The 18,972-nt window shown below is 40.6% G+C and overlaps 1 protein-coding gene across 8 annotated transcripts in view; it reads right to left on the bottom strand.

Annotated features, from left to right (window-relative positions):
• Nucleotides 1-1,222: 1,222 nt before the first annotated feature.
• LOC138738963 (limbic system-associated membrane protein-like) overlaps nt 1,223-18,972 on the bottom strand; it is a 1,544,776-nt gene continuing 1,527,026 nt past the window's right edge. For all 8 annotated transcript variants that reach the window (XM_069890213.1, XM_069890212.1, XM_069890209.1 and 5 more), the window contains one exon: nt 1,223-6,789. In XM_069890213.1, coding sequence (XP_069746314.1) covers nt 6,689-6,789 — 101 coding nt within the window. In that variant the 3' untranslated portion in view covers nt 1,223-6,688. The remainder of the gene's footprint in view (nt 6,790-18,972) is intronic.

Raw genomic sequence — 18,972 nt, 5'->3', positions numbered from 1 at the left:
TGGTTTGGGTTCATTTATAGTTTGAATATATTTAATTTACTGCATATTTGAACCTCGAGCACATTGGAGATTATTGCATTATAATTAGTTCGCGAGTTGGAGTAACATTATAGTTGTATCTCTTTGTTGATGGATATATATCATTGCCTTGGAGGTCGTGCATTCCTGCATTCGTCTCATTAAGAATAAACAGTTTCCTCGAAGTTGATGAAACGAGAAGGGATCTTACCAAAACAAGATTTTACAGGAACTTCACACGGTAGAAAATGCGGGGATGTTCCCATTTCTGGTGAAATCTACACCTGGAGGTCAGCTTCCTGGTGTGGGAAATCCCATTTAAGTCTGAGACAATTTCTCCCTGAAGACTGCAAATCTTTGAAGCAGTCTTCCTCAGAGAACGAATGCTGAGTTGTCCATTTCTGGACCAAGCGGATTGTCAGGGTTACGGGGCTGGAGGGAAATCGGGCCAGAGGGCAGATTAGCTATGATTCTGCTATGAAAGGGTCCAGAATGCCACAGATGTGGTGTGTGGGGGCCGGGGGTAGCATAGAAGCGAGGATGATTAAAATTCTAAATACCACTGCAAAGATTACAATCTCTCACTGCTTTTGAGTTAATCTTCAGTGTTCATTTATTGAGAGCTGTGGCTAGAACTGGTCTGTCTGATCGACAAAACATCACCATCTTCTGCTGCCCATCAGTTCGCTGCCATTTTGACCTGGCTCTTCAGAGTGTTAGTGGAAGAGAAAATAGGCTCATGTGAAAGCAATGAGCAAGAGATATGTGTAAAATGGCATACCAGTTAATATTTGGTAACTGGAGAGAGAGAAAAAATCCCAGCTAACTTTCATGATATAACCCTGTAAAAGAACAATTTGACATAATTGGCAGCTAATATGTAGCCATGGATTAATATCTATGTTTCTAAATCTATTTTTGAGCATCTAAGGTCAGCATACCAGTTAGGCCAACTGTGTTACAGTGCCAGTGACCTGGGTTTGAAACTGGCATCATCTGTAAGGACCTTATACATTCTCCCTGTGTCTGCGTGGATTTCCTCTGAGGGCTCCAGTTTCCTCCCGTATTCCAACGATGCATGGGGTTAGCAGGCTAATTAGTTGTATTTGGACGGTGCGGGTTTTGAAAATTAAATTCAGACTCGCAGCAGGGCCAACAAGGAAGGCCCTTCTGGCCCATCAGCTTATGCCACCCAAATACACCTGACCGACAACTCCCGGGACATTTTAAAAGGAAACCAGAGGCCCCGGAGCAAACCGATGCAGTGCTGGGGTGAACGTACAGACAGTGCCAAATTCAAACCCAGGTCGCCGGCGCAGTAATAGCATTTGCGCTAACTGCCCCGTGGGGCCAGAAGGGCCTGTTACCCGGCTCAATCATAACATTAAATTACAATGAATGCATCCATTTCTTTAACTCCTCAGCATTGGATGATTATTAGAATTAGGAGGAGCACAATTGACTGGAAATGGAATGATCCGTAACCATATCTTCCACTAATTGAGCCAGTGGTGGACTTGATTGAAGAGAGTTTCCACTTGGGTCATGCTGTCATTTGCACCAAATCATCTCACCCCCTTTCTTGGACATTCTCAATTCCCTAATTAGATACAAATAACATTTTTGACGTCAACTCTAAATTTTGACGGGCACTTGTTTGACAAAACTTTAGCCTTAATTGTGGGCTGGCATTGTTTCTCTTTCCTCCCATTATTTCTCATTGATCGGGAAAATGGTTATACTAAAAAAAAACATATTGTGGCACTCTTAAGGCCTCCTTTGTCTTTCATGTTTTAATATCTAAAAGTTAGATCTTTTTTGACCTTTCAGTGAAGAGATATTCTAATCACTGCTGTCCTTGGCACTGACCGTGTCCTATGCACCACACAACTTGATTGGACAGTTCAAGTTTAGTGGTTTGGGATATCATCCCGATGTCCGAAGGTGTCAGATGATCATTGTAGTTTTATTGAACTGGAGTTGGTAGGTCAGGAAGTTTTGAGAAATGACCCATCCCTGCCAGCCTTACTGAAGTTCCTCACGTGTGACATTAGCAGGATTCATTCAGCCATGGCATGCTTCAAACAACTTTCTGCATTTTACAGGCCTGCTTTATTCCCTGTTGCACAGAAATATTTACAATACAATCCTCCAATCACAAAACTTTACAGACTCCACAGTTCAAGCAGAGGATCATGGGATCGCTGACCACCAGAAACAACATCACCACAACTTAACTAAAACAAAAGTCAAATTATTCATTTTGAAATACTTTCTAAGGCGAGAAGAAAAATGTTGGCACTTAATTCGGTTATTCAATATTTTGCTCACAACAAAGGAGAAAATAAACAGAAATGATTGTTTTTTTAACCGACAAATTATGCTTTGGATCGAAATATGTTTTGAACATCTCAGGAGATAGCGAATGATTACTGCCAATTAGTATCTCACAGACCTGTTTGTTAAGGAGTGCTATGGAACTCATCGTGCCTGATAATAAAATCCTCTTGGGCTATAACACTTTACGAATTGAAGTTAATGGTAATTGCCCTGTCCCCAAGTTCAAAGGAGTGACCAGGAAATTAAAACAAATGCCTCAACATTGTAATACCTTCTAATTGTGTCTGCAGTTGCTGAGCTGATTTGGTGATCCCGAAAATACTATGAATATTAATTTTATAAAGGAGGCAACAGGCATACAAAGGTTACAAATCTTGGCCTGTGCATAATTTCATACGTTTTTATCCAATGAATGTAGCAAAAAAAATCTGTCAATGCTGTGGTCTAAGGGCTGAAAGAACTCAATAGGTCATTCACCATCAATAGGAAGTAAAAGGGAGTCAAGGATTCAGCTTGTGCGATTGCTCCCTCCCAACCAAGGGCTTAGGCCTGAAATATCTGCTATCATTTACTTCCTATGGATGATGTCTGACCTTCTCAGTCCCTCTCGCCCCTTTGTGCACTTCACATTTTCAGTGAACAATGTCTGTGGAAATAAAGTATTAACATTTTTTAATTACTCTATCTTAAAGTTGAAAGCCTGAACAAAATCACTTTTATGTTGTTAAGAAGGCGTGTGGTGTGTTGGCCTTCATTAACTGTTCAAGAGCCATAAGCTAATGTTGCTGCTTGGTTAGACCCCCACATTGAATATTATGTTCAATTCCAGTCACCTTATGATAGGAAGGATGGGGATGCTATAGAGAGCATGCAGATGAGATTTACAAGGATGCTGCCTGGATGGGAGAGCATGCCTTATGTGGTTGGGTGAGTATTCTTTTCTCCTTGGAGTGACAGAGGTGACCTGTTATAAGACGACAGGAGGCATTGACCATGTGGATAGCCAGAGGCTTTTTTATCCCCATGGCTGAAATTGCTTACGCTGGTTTCACATGCTTGGGAGTAGGGACGGGGAAATGTAGGAGGGAAGTATTTCCACACTGAAAGTATTTGGTGCATGGAATGTGCTGCTGCCGGCAATGATGGTGGAAGCAGGTGCAATATTGGATAGATTCATGGAACTAAGTAAAATAGAGGATTATGAAGTAGGGAAATTCTTATTTATTAAAGGTAATATTGTCACATTTAGGATGTAACAGATGTGGAATTCTTTGACATTTCTCTTCCGTAAGGCAGACAGAGAGTCACCCCTTTGTTTAGTGCCCCTCAACAGAAACCTGTAGCACCTGGTGTTCCCCTCCCCTCCAAGTCCTGAGCCTGCTTAACTTCCGAGTTCAGACAATCCCAGATGTATTCAAGCTAATTGGAGCTGCACAACACTGCGCTGCAGGTGTCTGTTCCATGTTCTATTCTTTTTAAAGTTCTATTTTAGTCATTGTCAGTTGCTATTACAAAGAATGGGAAGAGTATGGAACTGGTAACTATTCTCACGCACACCCAAAGAAATTCAGACTTACTATACAGCAAGCTTTTCTTTTGAACTCCCAGCGTATTTTAATTTCACCACTGTGAATAGCAATTGATGACTTCGCTGACTGAGATCACATGATTTGGGTGTGCTGCATTGGGATGGACATAATGTGCACATTTGGGATGCTCACTGGAGTGGTGGGAAAGTTGTGCAACTGAGTCACCATCAAGTTATTCCAAAGGCTCCCATTCCTTCAGTTTGCTTTTCTTGGAATACTCTCTGACAAATTGGAACAAGACATTTCACTCTGTGAGGGATGGCAGCAGGTCACCCCTGAGATAAACCAAGGCCATACAGGGAAACTATGTCTGATGGCCATGCCCTCCCATCAGGAAGGGGAGGTCTGCCACAGCCGGAGCTATCCAAGCAGAAAAGGAAATAAAGAAGAATGTTTCTATTTTAAGGAAAAAGCTGTGGCAAAGTTGCTTCTGAGGTGTATCCATGGTAATCCCATTTGTAATGAAAGCTGCACAAAAATCATATCCGTACCAACCGTTAAACCAAGAAACTTACAAAGTATTAAACAACCTATCACACCATTAAAAACATGAACCACGTTGGAATTAAATCAAAATTTTGAATTCAAATTGGAGCTACACACCTTTTTAATTTTTTTTTGCTTTTTTTTTACAGTTCTGTCAGAAGTTATTAGCAACCAGTTCAGGGAAAACTTTACAGAAAGAGTTTTAAATTGATTTTTGCACATTTTCATTGTGTGCTTTGCGATTATAATTGAACTGTTTGATGAATATATTCATCGTTGCATGTTGGAGAGTGTAGCTCCTACAGCAATAAGTTACATTTGATCCATTACACTGCTCGTGCAATGCCAAACTTTTTAAAGCAGAAATTTTGTGATCACCATTTGAATATGACTAATCTTATGTCAAACAAGTTGAACTAGTATTTTCCAAACTGTTTTAATATTCCAGTAAAATCTCCTATTGTTGAACACAGCAAAGAATTACTTTTGCACAAAGAATGAAAAATCTATTTTCTTTCACCTTTTATCTCAAATACACCCATCTCTAGAACTGCAATGCTAAATACTGATTATATAGCAAAATTCAAAAAGTTACAGTGCACCACGACATGTTATAAGACCATTATAAACTGAAAATATATTAGTTCTGATTAAAGAGGGACAAAATGCTGAAACTCCTCCCAAGCCATCTTTTATGTATGTACAGAGCAATTAATCGGCACAAGGAAAAGTAGCATGTTTGAAAGCTAGCATCACAGGCATATCTCCACACAGGCGCCCATCTTGTATACATACACTGACGTAAATTAAAAAAAAAAACATTTTTAACATCTGAAATGCAATCTTGTTTTATTTCTCTTTAATACAAGCAAATATGATGACCTAATGAACTGATGCCCTGTGTACTCATTCCAAGAACATGTCTCATGTTTATGAATTTGGAGTGACATACATGCTTCTGGGGCCGTAGAGATCATCAGAGTCTCTTGCGTTTTAGTTGTAAGTTATTGGTTCATGTGCACGATCTTTATAATTAGTATGTTACACTAAAATTTAACAAGCAGAGGTTTACGACCAATGATGTTTTAATTCATCTGTCCACAAAGTTCAGACCAATGCCCACATAATACTCATTCAGATTTGATTTAATTTCTTCACGTTCTCTGATCAAAGCTGATGGTCTCCTCAGAGGACTTATTACTTTTAAAGGACATGACCTGTTCAATTTTATTTTTGTTGTGTTCACCTATTTAAATCAAAAATACATTTTTTTTCACATGGTCCAAGATTTTACAAGGGCAAAAGTTTAATTGAATGTTTTACCTTTTTTAATAAATTGATTTTTTAAAATCCACTTAGCACTATGTATTAGAAGTAAACACTCCAATTGGCATTGTGACATTGAGTTTTAAAATTAGTCAGATATTCATTACCTAAACCACTGCAAGTTATATAAAAGCTGTACTTTGCAAAACCCTTGATCTTCACCATAAGTGTGTGACAAGAAGTAGGAATTGCAATAAAATAAAATGACTTTCTTTAATATTGTCTGCGTTGAAAATCCAGGATCAGATGGACGTTTGCCCAATAGAAAGGGAACTTACTTTTGTAACACATTTGTGCGTGAATGGGTGAGTCGGAGGCAAGTCTAAGTCTGCATCGTTTTACGCAAGTTAGATGATGCAGGCTGTTAAGAAAGTGTTCCATAAGCTTTACATATATATTTTTTTAAAACTAGTTTAAGCACATCATTGAAGAGGCCACCGTCTAAATTGTATTTTTTGCAAGTTGATTAAATTCATCAAGAATTTACCCTTTCAACCAAACTGCTGCACAACAGTGTCTGTGTGCCTAAATATTGTGGGTGATTCATTAATATATAATCAGTACATTGAATGCTAAGCTTGCTTCACACATCACCCGCATTATTACTCCAGTAATATATAACCTTAATATAATGAATGGGTCACTTGGCACCAATGGATACAGGGTTGTGTTTTGCACTGATTAAGTCATCATTCAGACCCAAAACAAAGGGTTAGATCCGCATGAAAAATGAAAAGAGGAGAAAAAGTTTCTTTGTACACAATATTTGGAACTTGTGAGCAAATGTCAATCATTTTTGTATCTAATACACTCTTGACCTTATTCTATTCTAAAAGCTTTTCTAGCAATACATTTTTTTTTGTGCGGTGTCATGCACCATGTTGAAATACAAATCATCTCCTCTTTCCTTGTGGTCAGCTTTCATATTATTAACATTTGTAAATTAGACAAACTAAAGTTGCTGCTAGCAGCCACAGTGATAAGGTGATGCCTGCTAATCCGGTGCCTGAGTCTCGCATGGATCCTGGTCCTGTGCAAGTGAGAAAGAGAAACGGTGTTAACATTCATTCAGAAAATTACATTTAATACCTCACCTATACATGCAAAATGGCTAAAGGACATTACATAACCATATAACAATTACAGTACAGAAACAGGCCATCTCGGCCCTTCTAGTCTGCACTGATTTAAGTGAACTCCACTAGATCCACTTACCTGCTCCGTCTCCATAACCCACCAGTCCCCTCACATCCATGCACTCATCCAACCCTCTCTAAAATGACAAAATTGACCCTGCTGCAACCATCTCTTCCAGAAGGTCATTCCACTCAGCCACCACTCTTTGAGTGTAGAAGCTTTCTCTTATGTTACTTCAAAAGTTCTACCCCCTAACCCTTAACATGACCCCTCATTACAATCTCTCCTACCCTCAAGGGGAAGAGCCTATTCACATCTACTCTGTCTATTCCCCTCATAATTTTATATACCTCTATCAAATCCCCCCTTAACCTTCTACGCTCCAGTCTACTCAATCTTTCTTTGTATTCTAAATACTGCAATCCAGGCAGTACCTTGTTTAAATTTGGTGGGGGGGGGGGGGTAGATATGCAATCAATGATTCAAATATTAAATTCCAAGTGATATGGGGCCCATTCATAGATGACTGCCATAACCTTAAGATTCAATTTTAATCTGGAATTTTAGCTTTCTGTTGTCCCTCTCTAGGATTGCGCCACTTTGATTTATCAATGCTAATATTCAACCTTGTTTAAGGGAAGAGGTTTAGAAATTTATTTTCTTTGTTCTATTTTAATATCATGATTGTGCTTTGGAACTTTTACTTATGATCATTTTGGTAACTTTTTTATCTTCTTGGTCTTGTATCACTTTTCATAATTACATTGTTCAACTTTTCTATTGTAAAATATTAATAAAAATATTTTAAAATGAAAGAGACAATTAAATTGAACATCAACATCTGCAAATGTTCAACAAGTGAAGTCACCAAAAAGTTTCTATGACCCTGAGGTCTGGCCCAGCAACTCGTGCTTTCTAATCAAGTTACCTTGTTTAGTACGAAACTGCGCATCAAAATATTATTTTAATCACTGGCAATTTTGATTGGATGTGCAGCTTCAAGAATCAATCCAATCACATGACGGAAGGATGGCCATGTGATTTATTTGACGTATAAGGAACAAATTTACTGGTGGGTCTTTCGCAGTTAGAAAGAGTCCGACTGAGATTTACCAAACAGTAACACAGCAGTAGCAATCAAACCTCAGATCATATTTTCTTTAGTTAAAAAATGACCGATTTGTTTTTCCCCAAAATAAATGTTGAAATAATCTGTAAATTATTTGTCATAAAGTGTCAACAATATATCAACCTCAAGGTTTATTAAAGGAAGAAAACAAATGATTAACCATATGAGATTAATCCTGATTAATTCTTGTTTAGATTTTGAGCAAAAGTATTCAATGTTATTAATTTCCCTGTTTTGTTTGCAATATCAGCAACAAATCTGTTAAAAAATATCTTCTAAGCAGTCAGATTTTGCTTCATTATTGTCTACTACAATAGAATAACAAGATTGTACAATCACATGCTAAATTCACCAAAGTATTTTCATCACATTTGGAATGGACCAAGCAGGCAGAGCAATGACATTATATGGTTTTAATATATCGGGATTCTAAGCTGAATTAGAATCAATAGTCCTTTGTCCTTTTAATAGTAATAAAGGAAAATTGGAAGTCATTCAATACCACCTGAAACCCAGGGTGAACTTTGTCTTTGAAGCATTTGACTGCAAAAGCACTTCCTGGAGTGTGACAGACCCATTTAACATGAACTTGTGTGTTAGAACAGCACAGGATTGGAACCACAATAATTCTATTTCATTGCAAATCAAGTTAGATTGAAAGAGAAATAGACACAACAAGTGAGTTTCAAATCAATATCAACAATATCGTGGAAAAATTCAAGTAGTGGGATATTCAGCTGATAAAGGCTGTATCCGTGGAGTGAGAAGAGGGTAAATAATTTGGTCAATAACCTTTCATCAAGGGGCAGAGAAAAGTTGGCCAATAAGCTGTGTAACAAATGATAAGGTTCAAGGTTTATTTTATTTGTCAGATAATCATACATCAAAATTTAATAAACATTTAATAAGCATAGTGAACAAGGTAGATGAGTTTAGAGCATGGACAGATACTTGGGGTCATGATATTGTGGCAATTAGTGAGACCTGGCTACAGGAGGGGCAAGACTGGCAACTTAATATTCCAGGATACATTTGTTTTAGATGTGATAGAACAGGGGGTAAAAAAGGGGGAGGAGTTGCTCTGCTTGTTAAGGAGGACATTACTGCCGTGAGGTGGCAGGATGGTCTGGAGGGATCGTCCAGTGAGGCTGCTTGGGTGGAATTGAGGGGTGAAGGAGACATGAGGGTGCTAATAGGGATGTATTACAGATCACCAAATGGGCCAAGAAAATTAGAGGAACAAATTTGTAGGGAGATAACGTATATGTGTGAGAATCATAAGGTAGTGATCATCGGAGATTTTAACTTCCCTCACATTGATTGGGATAACTATACAGTAAGAGGGCTGGATGGGCTAGAGTTCGTTAAATGTGTTCAAGATTGTTTTCTAAATCAATTAGTAGAAGAACCGAATAGGGATGGTGTAATACTAGATCTCCTGTTAGGGAATGAGCTAGGTCAGGTATCGGACATTAATATTGGAGAACAAATTGGGTCTAGTGATCATAACTCTGTTAGTTTTCGGGTAGTTTTAGGGAAGAGCAAAGAGGGGCCTAAAGTTGAGGTTCTGGATTGGAGAAGAGCAAGTTTTGAAGGAATAAGAAAGGATTTGGGGAGTATTGAGTGGGACAGGATATTTTCAGGTAAGGATGTAAATGAAAAATGGAGGATATTCAAAAAAGAAATTTTGAGGGTACAGAGTATGTCCCAGTGAGGATCAAAGGAAAGGCTGGAAGTCATAGGGAGGCTTGGTTTTCGAGGAATATTGGAAATTTGGTTAGGTAAAAAAGGGAGGTGTACAAGAGGTATAAAGAGCTGGGAGCTGAGAATTTGAAGGAGGACTACAAGGAGTGTAGAAGGAATCTTAAGAAAGAAATTAGGAAGGCCAAAACAAGGCACGAAGAGGCTTTGGCAGACAGAGTAAAAATAAATCCAAAGGGTTTCTATAGGTACATTAAAAGTAAAAGATTAGTGAGGGATAAAATTGGACCCCTTGTAGATAGCGAGGGTAGGCTGAGTGAGAAGACAGAGGAAATGGGGGAAATTTTGAATGATTTCTTTGCCTCGGTATTCACTAGGGAAAAAAATATTGAACCAGTTGAAGTAAAGAAAAATAGAGAGGAGGTCATGAAGCATATAAGGATAACCGAGGAGGTAGTGATGGCTGTGTTGAAAAAGATAAAGGTGGATAAATCTCCGGGACCGGACAAAATATTCCCTAGGACACTCAGGGAGGCTTGTGGACAGATAGTGGGGACATTAACAGAGATATTTAGGATATCACAGGTCACGGGGGTCGTGCCAAAGGATTGGAGTGTGGCGCATGTGGTTCCGCTGTTTAAGAAAGGGTCCAAATGTAAACCTGGGAATTATAGGCCCGTGAATCTGACATCTGTGGTGGGTAAGTTGATAAAAAGTGTTCTGAGGGATGGTATTTACAAATATTTGGAGGTACAGGGATTGATAGGGAGTAATCAGCATGGTTTTGTCAGGGTAGATCATGCTTGACAAACCTGATTGAGTTTTTCGAGGGGTTTACAAAAAAGGTTGATGAAGGGAAAGCTGTGGATGTTGTCTATTTAGACTTTAGTAAAGCTTTTGACAAAGTTCCCCACAGGAGGTTAGGAAAAAAGGTGGAGGCATTAGGTATAAATAAGGAGGTAGTGAAATGGATTCAGCAATGGTTGGATGGGAGGTGTCAGAGAGTAGTGGTGGAAAATTGTTTGTCCAATTGGAGGCCGGTGACTAGTAGAGTTCCTCAGGGATCGGTCCTGGGTCCACTATTGTTTGTTATATATATTAACGATCTGGAAGTAGGGGTGGAGAATTGGATATGCAAGTTTGCGGATGATACAAAGATTGGTGGTGTTGTGGACAGTGAGGAAGATTACCGTAGATTAAAAAGGTGATTTAGGAAGGCTGGAGGTGTGGGCTGAGAAATGGCTGATGGAATTTAATACAGATAAGTGTGAGGCGTTACATTTTGGAAAGGCAAATCTAAATAGGTCATATGCATTAAATGGTAGGCTATTGAGATGTTCAGAGCAACAAAGGGATTTAGGAGTGATGGTAAATAGTACCCTCAAGGCTGATACTCAGGTAGATGGTGTGGTGAAGAAGGCATTTAGAATGTTGGCCTTCATAAATCGGAGTATTGAATTCAAAGGTAGGGAGGTTATGATGAAATTGTACAAGGCATTGGTGACGCCAAATTTGGAGTACTGTGTACAGTTATGGTCACCAAATTATAGGAAAGATAGAAACAAAATAGAGAGAGTGCAGAGAAGGTTCACGAGAATGTTGACAGGATTTCAAGGTTTGAGTTACAGGGAAAGGTTGTGTAGACTGGGTCTTTTTTCTCTGGAGCGTAGAAGATTGAGGGGGGACTTGATAGAGGTGTTTAAGATTTTTAAAAGGACAGACAGAGTAAATGTGGATAGGCTTTTTCAATTAAGAGTGGGGGAGATTCAAACTAGAGGGCATGGTTTAAGATTGAAAGGGGAAAATTATATGGGGGACATGAGGGGAAATTTCTTTACGCAAAGGGTGGTGGGGATGTGGAATGAGCTTCTGGCAGACGTGGTTGAGACAGGATCATTGGTTACATTTAAGGATAGAGTGGATAGTTACATGGAGAGGAGAGGACTGGAGGGGTATGGACCGGGTGCTGGTCAGTGGGACTAGGAGGGTGGGGTTTGTTATGGCATGAACTAGTAGGGTCGAACTGGCCTGTTCTGTGCTGTAAGTGGTTATATGGTTATATGAGGGAAACAAAGAGACGCCATAAGCATTGCCTGGTTCCCCGGACAACAAGAGTCTCTTCACCAGCACTGAACGTCAGTGAGTTTGCCCCTCCCCCAACTCAGCACTCATGCAGCCTCCGCAGCCGCATGGATTCCTGTTCAAACCATTGGCAACCCGGGCTCCCGATCCGAACCTCCAACACAATCAGGGAATCTTCAGTGCTCGAGGCCTTCGGGGCCCTCCTTGCTGTTAGCACCCTCATGTACCGCAGTTCCCATACCTTGCTCCAATGAGCCAGCAACCAGCTTGTGTGAGTCCTTCAACCACAAATCGACAAAGGGATCATCCTTTTACTTTTTGAGAGGTATGACTCAGCACATCCAAGCTCGATTTGGTCTTTAAAAAAATGTTTATGACTGAAAAATTCAAAATCTATATAAAAATATACTCCAAAATGTTTTAAAGCTAAAGCAGCAAATGCAAGAAAACTTGTTCTTAAAAAATCAAAACAGTTTTTAAACTTTAAAACTTGGGCCCTTGCTGTTGTTGCTTTCCAATCATTTCAAATGCTTTACTTGTAACAGGCAACAATTGTTCAAGTACCTTTCATGCCTTAATTGCTTCGAAGTTATGCGGCTCGACAGCTGTACCATTGTAATGGAGCCTGACCCTTGAGTGATCCAAGGTACAGCTTCTACATGCAACTTGTATATGCTGAGATTGGATATTATGTAGTGACCCTGTACAAACTCTTTCTGAATTACCATTGAACCTGTTGAGCTGCTAGTTTATTATTTAGATACTATTTATATATTTTTTTATATGTTGAATCCTGCAAAGTTAAATGTTAAAAGTTGAAAGTTCAAACAATATGGGTCAAGTCCAACATGATATTCATCTCCCAAATCTTGCTGCAGTATGATCACATCAACAGCTGCAATAACATTACTCTAATCCTCTCTTGGCTGGGACTTCACTCCCTCATGATTGAAGAAGCTTCAAGCACAGTTGCATTTGGTTGGATGATGCATTTACAAATAAACTTTACTCATTGCCTTTGGCAGCAGATCATAGAGGATGATGACTGTCACTTGAACATATTTATGTCTAACCCACAAAACGGGTACAGTGCAAGTCTCAGGAGAATGTTCCCTCCAATGAGCACGACATTTCTGCAGAATGATGGCTCAGCTTCTTTTAGGGGCATGTTTTTTTAAATTGAAATTGAAATCTTCTATCATCTGCCAATATTAATATTGCTGGAGCAATTTACATCAAATCTCTCCAAAATGCCTGATAGCAGATTAATAACAAGAAAATATTTGGAAGCTAGGCTGAGCCCAACCAAATGTTCTTGTCAAGATGCTGGAGCCCAGCTTCGACAGTCACTCAAAGGAAGTGAGTATCATCGCACAGTGAAGCTCTGTTTCCATTCAGAATACCAGACATTTGTATTGCTGCAGTTGCCAAAAGGCAATGCAACTGGAATTAACTTGTACCTGTAGCAGGGAGATGCAAGCTACTAAAATATGAAAAGTCACATGAACTCAGAGTACAAAACTGCATACTGCTGGTGAATGGTCTCTGTGAACTAGGTCCTGGATTCACTTTAATTTGGAGATACAGCATGGGAATCGGATTTTCCGGCCCATGATTCCACGCTTCCCAAATACGCCTGTGTGATCAATGAACCTACCAGCCCTCTATGTCTTTGGAACATGGGAAGAAACCAGAGCACAGTTGTGGGGAGAACATACAAACTCTTTACAGTCAGCACCACTGGGCAGACTTCTTGAAGGTCCTCAGGCCCCCTGCAGCAGCCTAAATCTTTGGGGAAGCCAGAACCAGGGGTCTAGAGGTGCAATTTGGATATGCCTGCTCATGTTCACTGCTGATCGACGGGGTGGGCTGCTATGGAGGTGGCAGGAACAGCAGGGCTGGTGACATTGGAGGATCCACGGCCTCGCCGCATCTCTAAGGGGACTGTCCTTCCTTGTTTCAATCATTGCACTGGATTATGTGACAATCCTTTGTTTGCTTTTGCAGGCCACAAAGGAAATGTTTTTGCGTATATGATATTGAATTTTGAAGGACAAAGAAGAGGAATTCATATTATAATAGAAAGACGCCTTTCCTTAACACACATCCATGTCATAATACAATTTTAGAATAAAATGAACACCACATTCACACAAAGGTTTTGATTATTTCATCACATTATTTTTGGTAGAAATTCAGCTCAAAACATTGATTAATAGATGGCTGACCACAAATCATCTTGAGTTGTCAGTGAAAATCTGTTTGCTGTGTTATATTTATTGGGGAATGTAACTTCTGCCAATTCAGTGGTAAACAATTTATCATTGACCTGCAATGATGGAACTTTAGTTTCCAAGATGATCTAACACAATGAGGTAACTTTTTAAACTTCACGTGACAGCTGATCCTCAATGCTGAAAGTCATCTAATTCACAATCCATTCAAAAGATTTTACCTCAGTATCACAATGAATCTACCAAGGTTGTTGCTATGGCAATGGCTTTGCAACCACTATCAGGTTAAAAAATTAGTAATGCAATAGCCTTCTTTGTTCTTGAAGACTTTCATTTTAATTGTGCCTTTGATACAACAAAAATTTAATTAAGGGTAACAGGATCACAGCATTTTCCAAAAGCCTCAAGTTGAGGTTTACCATGAAAACTTTTCCCAGCAATAATCTAGTCTGTATACAAAATCCAGGAGCTGCTGGCAAAGAAGCGATCAGTCCACCAGGCTCACCTTGCAAAGCCGTCCTGGCCAGAGAAGAAACAAGCCTTCCGTCGCGCATGCAGCCATCTTCAGCGCAAACTCTGGGAGATCCAAAATGAGTGTTGGACTAGCCTCGCCAAACAAACCCAGCTCAGTGCGGACATTGGCGACTTCAGGGGTTTTTACGAGGCTCTAAAGGCTGTGTACCGCCCCTCACCCCAAGTCCAAAGCCTGCTGCGCAGCTCAGACGGCAAAGTGCTCCTCAGCGACAAGATCTCCATCCTCAACTGATGGTCAGAACACTTCCAATCTCTTTTCAATGCCAACCGCTCAGTCCAAAAATCCGCCCTGCTCCAGCTCCTTCAACAGCCCTTAAGGCTAGAGCTGGATGAGGTCCTCACCCGGGAAGAGACATATAAGGCAATTGAACAACTGAAAAGTGGCAAAGCAGCAGGTATGGATGGAATCCCCCCAGAGGTCTGGAAGGTTGGCGGCAAAACTCTGCATGCCAAACTGCATGAGTTTTTCAAGCTCTGCTGGGACCATGGAAAGCTGCCTCAGGACCTTCGTGATGCCATCATCATCACCCTGTACAAAAACAAAGGCGAGAAATCAGACTACTCAAACTACAGGGGAATCACGCTGCTCTCCGTTGCAAGCAAAATCTTCGCCAGGATTCTCCTAAATAGAATAATACCTAGTGTCGCCGAAAATGTTCTCCCAGAATCACAGTGTGGCTTTCGCACAAACAGAGGAACTACTGACATGGTCTTTGCCCTTAGACAGCTCCAAGAAAAGTGCAGAGAACAAAACAAAGGACTCTACATCACCTTTGTTGACCTCACCAAAGCCTTCGACACCGTGAGCAGGAAAGGGCTTTGGCAAATACTAGAGCGCATCGGATGCCCCCCAAAGTTCCTCAACATGATTATCCAACTGCACGAAAACCAACAAGGTCGGGTCAGATACAGCAATGAGCTCTCTGAACCCTTCTCCATTAACAATGGCGTGAAGCAAGGCTGCGTTATCGCACCAACCCTCTTTTCAATCTTCTTCAGTACCAAGCCATGAAAGACCTCAACAATGAAGACGCTGTTTACATCCGGTACCGCACGGATGGTAGTCTCTTCAATCTGAGGCGCCTGCAAGCTCACACCAAGACACAAGAGCAACTTGTCTGTATACTACTCTTTGCAGACGATGCCACTTTAGTTTCCCATTCAGAGCCAGCTCTTCAGCGCTTGATGTCCTGTTTTGCGTAAACTGACAAAATGTTTGGCCTGGAAGTCAGCCTGAAGAAAACTGAGGTCCTCCATCAGCCAGCTCCCCACCATGACTACCAGCCCCCCCCCCCCACATCTCCATCGGGCACACAAATCTCAAAACGGTCAACCAGTTTACCTATCTCGGCTGCACCATTTTATCGGATGCAAGGATCGACAATGAGATAGACAACAGTCTTGCCAAGGCAAATAGCACCTTTGGAAGACTACACAAAAGAGTCTGGAAAACACAACCAACTGAAAAACCTCACAAAGATTAGCGTATACAGATCCGTTATCATACCCACACTCCTGGTCGGCTCCGAATCATGGGTCCTTTACCGGCATCACCTACGGCTCCTAGAACGCTTCCACCAGCATTGTCTCTGCTCCATCCTCAACATTCATTGGAGCAACTTCATCTCCAACATCGAAGTGCTCAAGATGGCAGAGGCCGACAGCAATGAATCCACGCTGCTGAAGATCAAACTGCGCTGGGTTGGTCACGTCTCCAGAATGGAGGACCATCGCCTTCCCAAGATCGTGTTATATGGTGAGCTCTCCACTGGCCATCGAGACAGAGGTGCACCAAAGAAGAGGTAGAAGGACTGCCTAAAGAAATCTCTTGGTGCCTGCCACATTGACCATCGCCAGTGGGCTGATATCGCCTCAAACCGTGCATCATGGCGCCTCACAGTTCGGCAGGCAGCAACCTCCTTTGAAGAAGACCGCAGAGCCCACCTCACTGTCAAAAGACAAAGGAGGAAAAACCCAACACCCAACCCCAACCAACCAATTTTCCCTTGCAACTGCTGCAACCGTGTCTGCCTGTCCCGTATCGGACTTGTCAGCCACAAACGAGCCTGCAGCTGACGTGGACATTACCCCTGCATAAATCTTCATCCGCGAAGCCAAGCCAAAGAAGATACAAAATGATTGTAATTGAAATCAGCTATATCTGGGTGTAGAATGTACATCTCTCCAAATAAAAAGCAACTTCACTCATTCTGTTGAACTCAACATATCAAGCAATAAATACTGTTTTGTTTGATGAATTGTCATTGTGTACACATCCTGACAGAACCAAAAAGCTAAAAAAAACTACTATATTTTATTGACTCAGCAAAATGGTTCAACTAAATGGTTGTCATTGAATAATGGAAAAATATGACTTCTGGTTCATTGTACCTGCATTCCAAGTGTGACCAGCATTACTGCAGTTCAGTGAGGAATGGGATTCATCGCTGGCTGTAAAGCTGATGCTTAAATGCTGAAGTGTAAAGTCTAAATAATAGTTAGAGCATGATACCTCGCCATTTTGGAAAGAGCTTGCAGATGCTGGAATCTGGAGCAAAAATAAATCAGTGCAGGAATTTAGCAAGTCAAGAAGTGCCCTGATGCTGGACCTCGGCACCAAGTGTTAGCATTCCTTTACCCATTATGGATGCTGCCTGATCCACTGGGTTTCTTCAGCAGCTCATTTTTTTAAATCTACTTCTGCGATCAACGTGATAAATGATAAATCATTTCAGAGCATGGAATATGGATGAAGTGAGAGCAATTCATAGAATTTTCTCGGTATCAGCCCCAAAACAACATTTTCATCCAGAATGAGGATTCTATTTTCACAATATTAAAGAATTGAAAGCTATGATTCACATTTGTAACGTCAACTGAATTCTCTTGGCAGGACCCGGATTTTACCGCAGCATGGACCTTGAGAAACCTATATTACGGCATTTACCTTTAAAACCTCATTAAGATGCTTCCTCACAGTTTTGATGCCTGATGAGCTCACAGCCACGGGGAATCATGAGAAATGTGTCAGATCTTCAAAGTTCGCCCACTCAAGGCAGTCACAGTTCTTATATGTACAAATCATATATCAATGGGTTCGGGTTTACAGTCCCTGATTTATCGTATCATAATAATACGATGCTTTGTGTTTTCTCCTATTTTAATAATCTGGAAAATGTTGCTTGCTTTGAATGATCTTCTTGCATCCACATTAGTAACTACATTAGACTGAGAGTTGTGATTCATAGGCCTTAATCACTGTGAGAGATAATAGATTATAGGAAGTAAAGTTAGTATGAATGAAATAAAGAATAATAGACTAGACTAGAAGAAGTTAAGTAAGTGCTGAATAGGGATGAATTCCGATAAGAGTGTGAGGAAGGGTTACGCAAGTATAATAGAATAAGGGTCTAGTGATAGAAAGAATTAGCAAGTTCTGCATATAGAATTAGTAAGTCCTGGGGGTTGAGATTTGTGAATAAGGAAAGGACAAAGGCAGATTCATTAATAAGGACAATGACATGATGGAACCCAGACAGGATACCCCATGGTCTTTCAAGTTTACAGAAACTACAAGTAGGCAGACAGAATTACCAAATGCCAAACCAATCCAGGAGGCAGAAAAATGTTAAGGGGGGGTGGAGGGTACTGCTACACTAAAATGAACTGTATAAAAGTTGGGTGAGCCCCAGTATCTGTGTGTATTCCCATGGTAAGGGGAAGCACCCAACTTTGCACTGTTGTACAATAAATGTTCTTTGTTCTCAATTTTTGTCTCGAGCGAAATCTGTGAAGGTACTTCTGTTTCTCACAATTTCTTTGTTGTTGAAGAATTCAGTCATAGAACATTGAACATTACAGCACTGCCCAGGCCCTTCATCCACAATGTTGTGCTGACCTATTTAAAACTACTCCAAAACAACCTAATCCTTCCCTCCCATAACCCTCTATTTTTCTTATATCCATGTGCCTATTTAAGAGTCTTTTAAATGCCTCTTTTGTACCAGCCACCACCACTACCATGCCCAGCAATCCATTTCAAGCACCCAACATTCTCTGAGGAAAATCTTACTGTTTACCTTCAGACTCTCACCTTATGATGTCCTCTGGCATTTGCCACGCTATCTAAGCTCCTCATCATCTTCGGTACCCCTATTACCTCTATTCACTGGTCAGATTTACATTTCTTTCAGCAAGGGAAGTAAAATACTAATGAGGGAAAGTATCTCATTTTTTCTCAGAGTTTAGCTGACTCACCACAAACCAGCAACCATTTGCACAATGTAAGGTGGCAGACAACTCCAAGTAGAGGGGAGCACCAATCACCTTTTGGCCTTGGTTTATGCACAGAACAATGGATCTCCCAGAAGACCCTCAGTCCCCATCTAGTTCACTT

The sequence above is a fragment of the Narcine bancroftii genome, chromosome 7 (genome assembly GCF_036971445.1).
Source record: "Narcine bancroftii isolate sNarBan1 chromosome 7, sNarBan1.hap1, whole genome shotgun sequence".
NCBI classification, from domain to species: Eukaryota; Metazoa; Chordata; class Chondrichthyes; order Torpediniformes; family Narcinidae; genus Narcine; species Narcine bancroftii.
The sequence above is the reverse complement of the archived record's forward strand: the minus strand, read 5'-3'. Positions and strand labels throughout refer to the sequence as shown.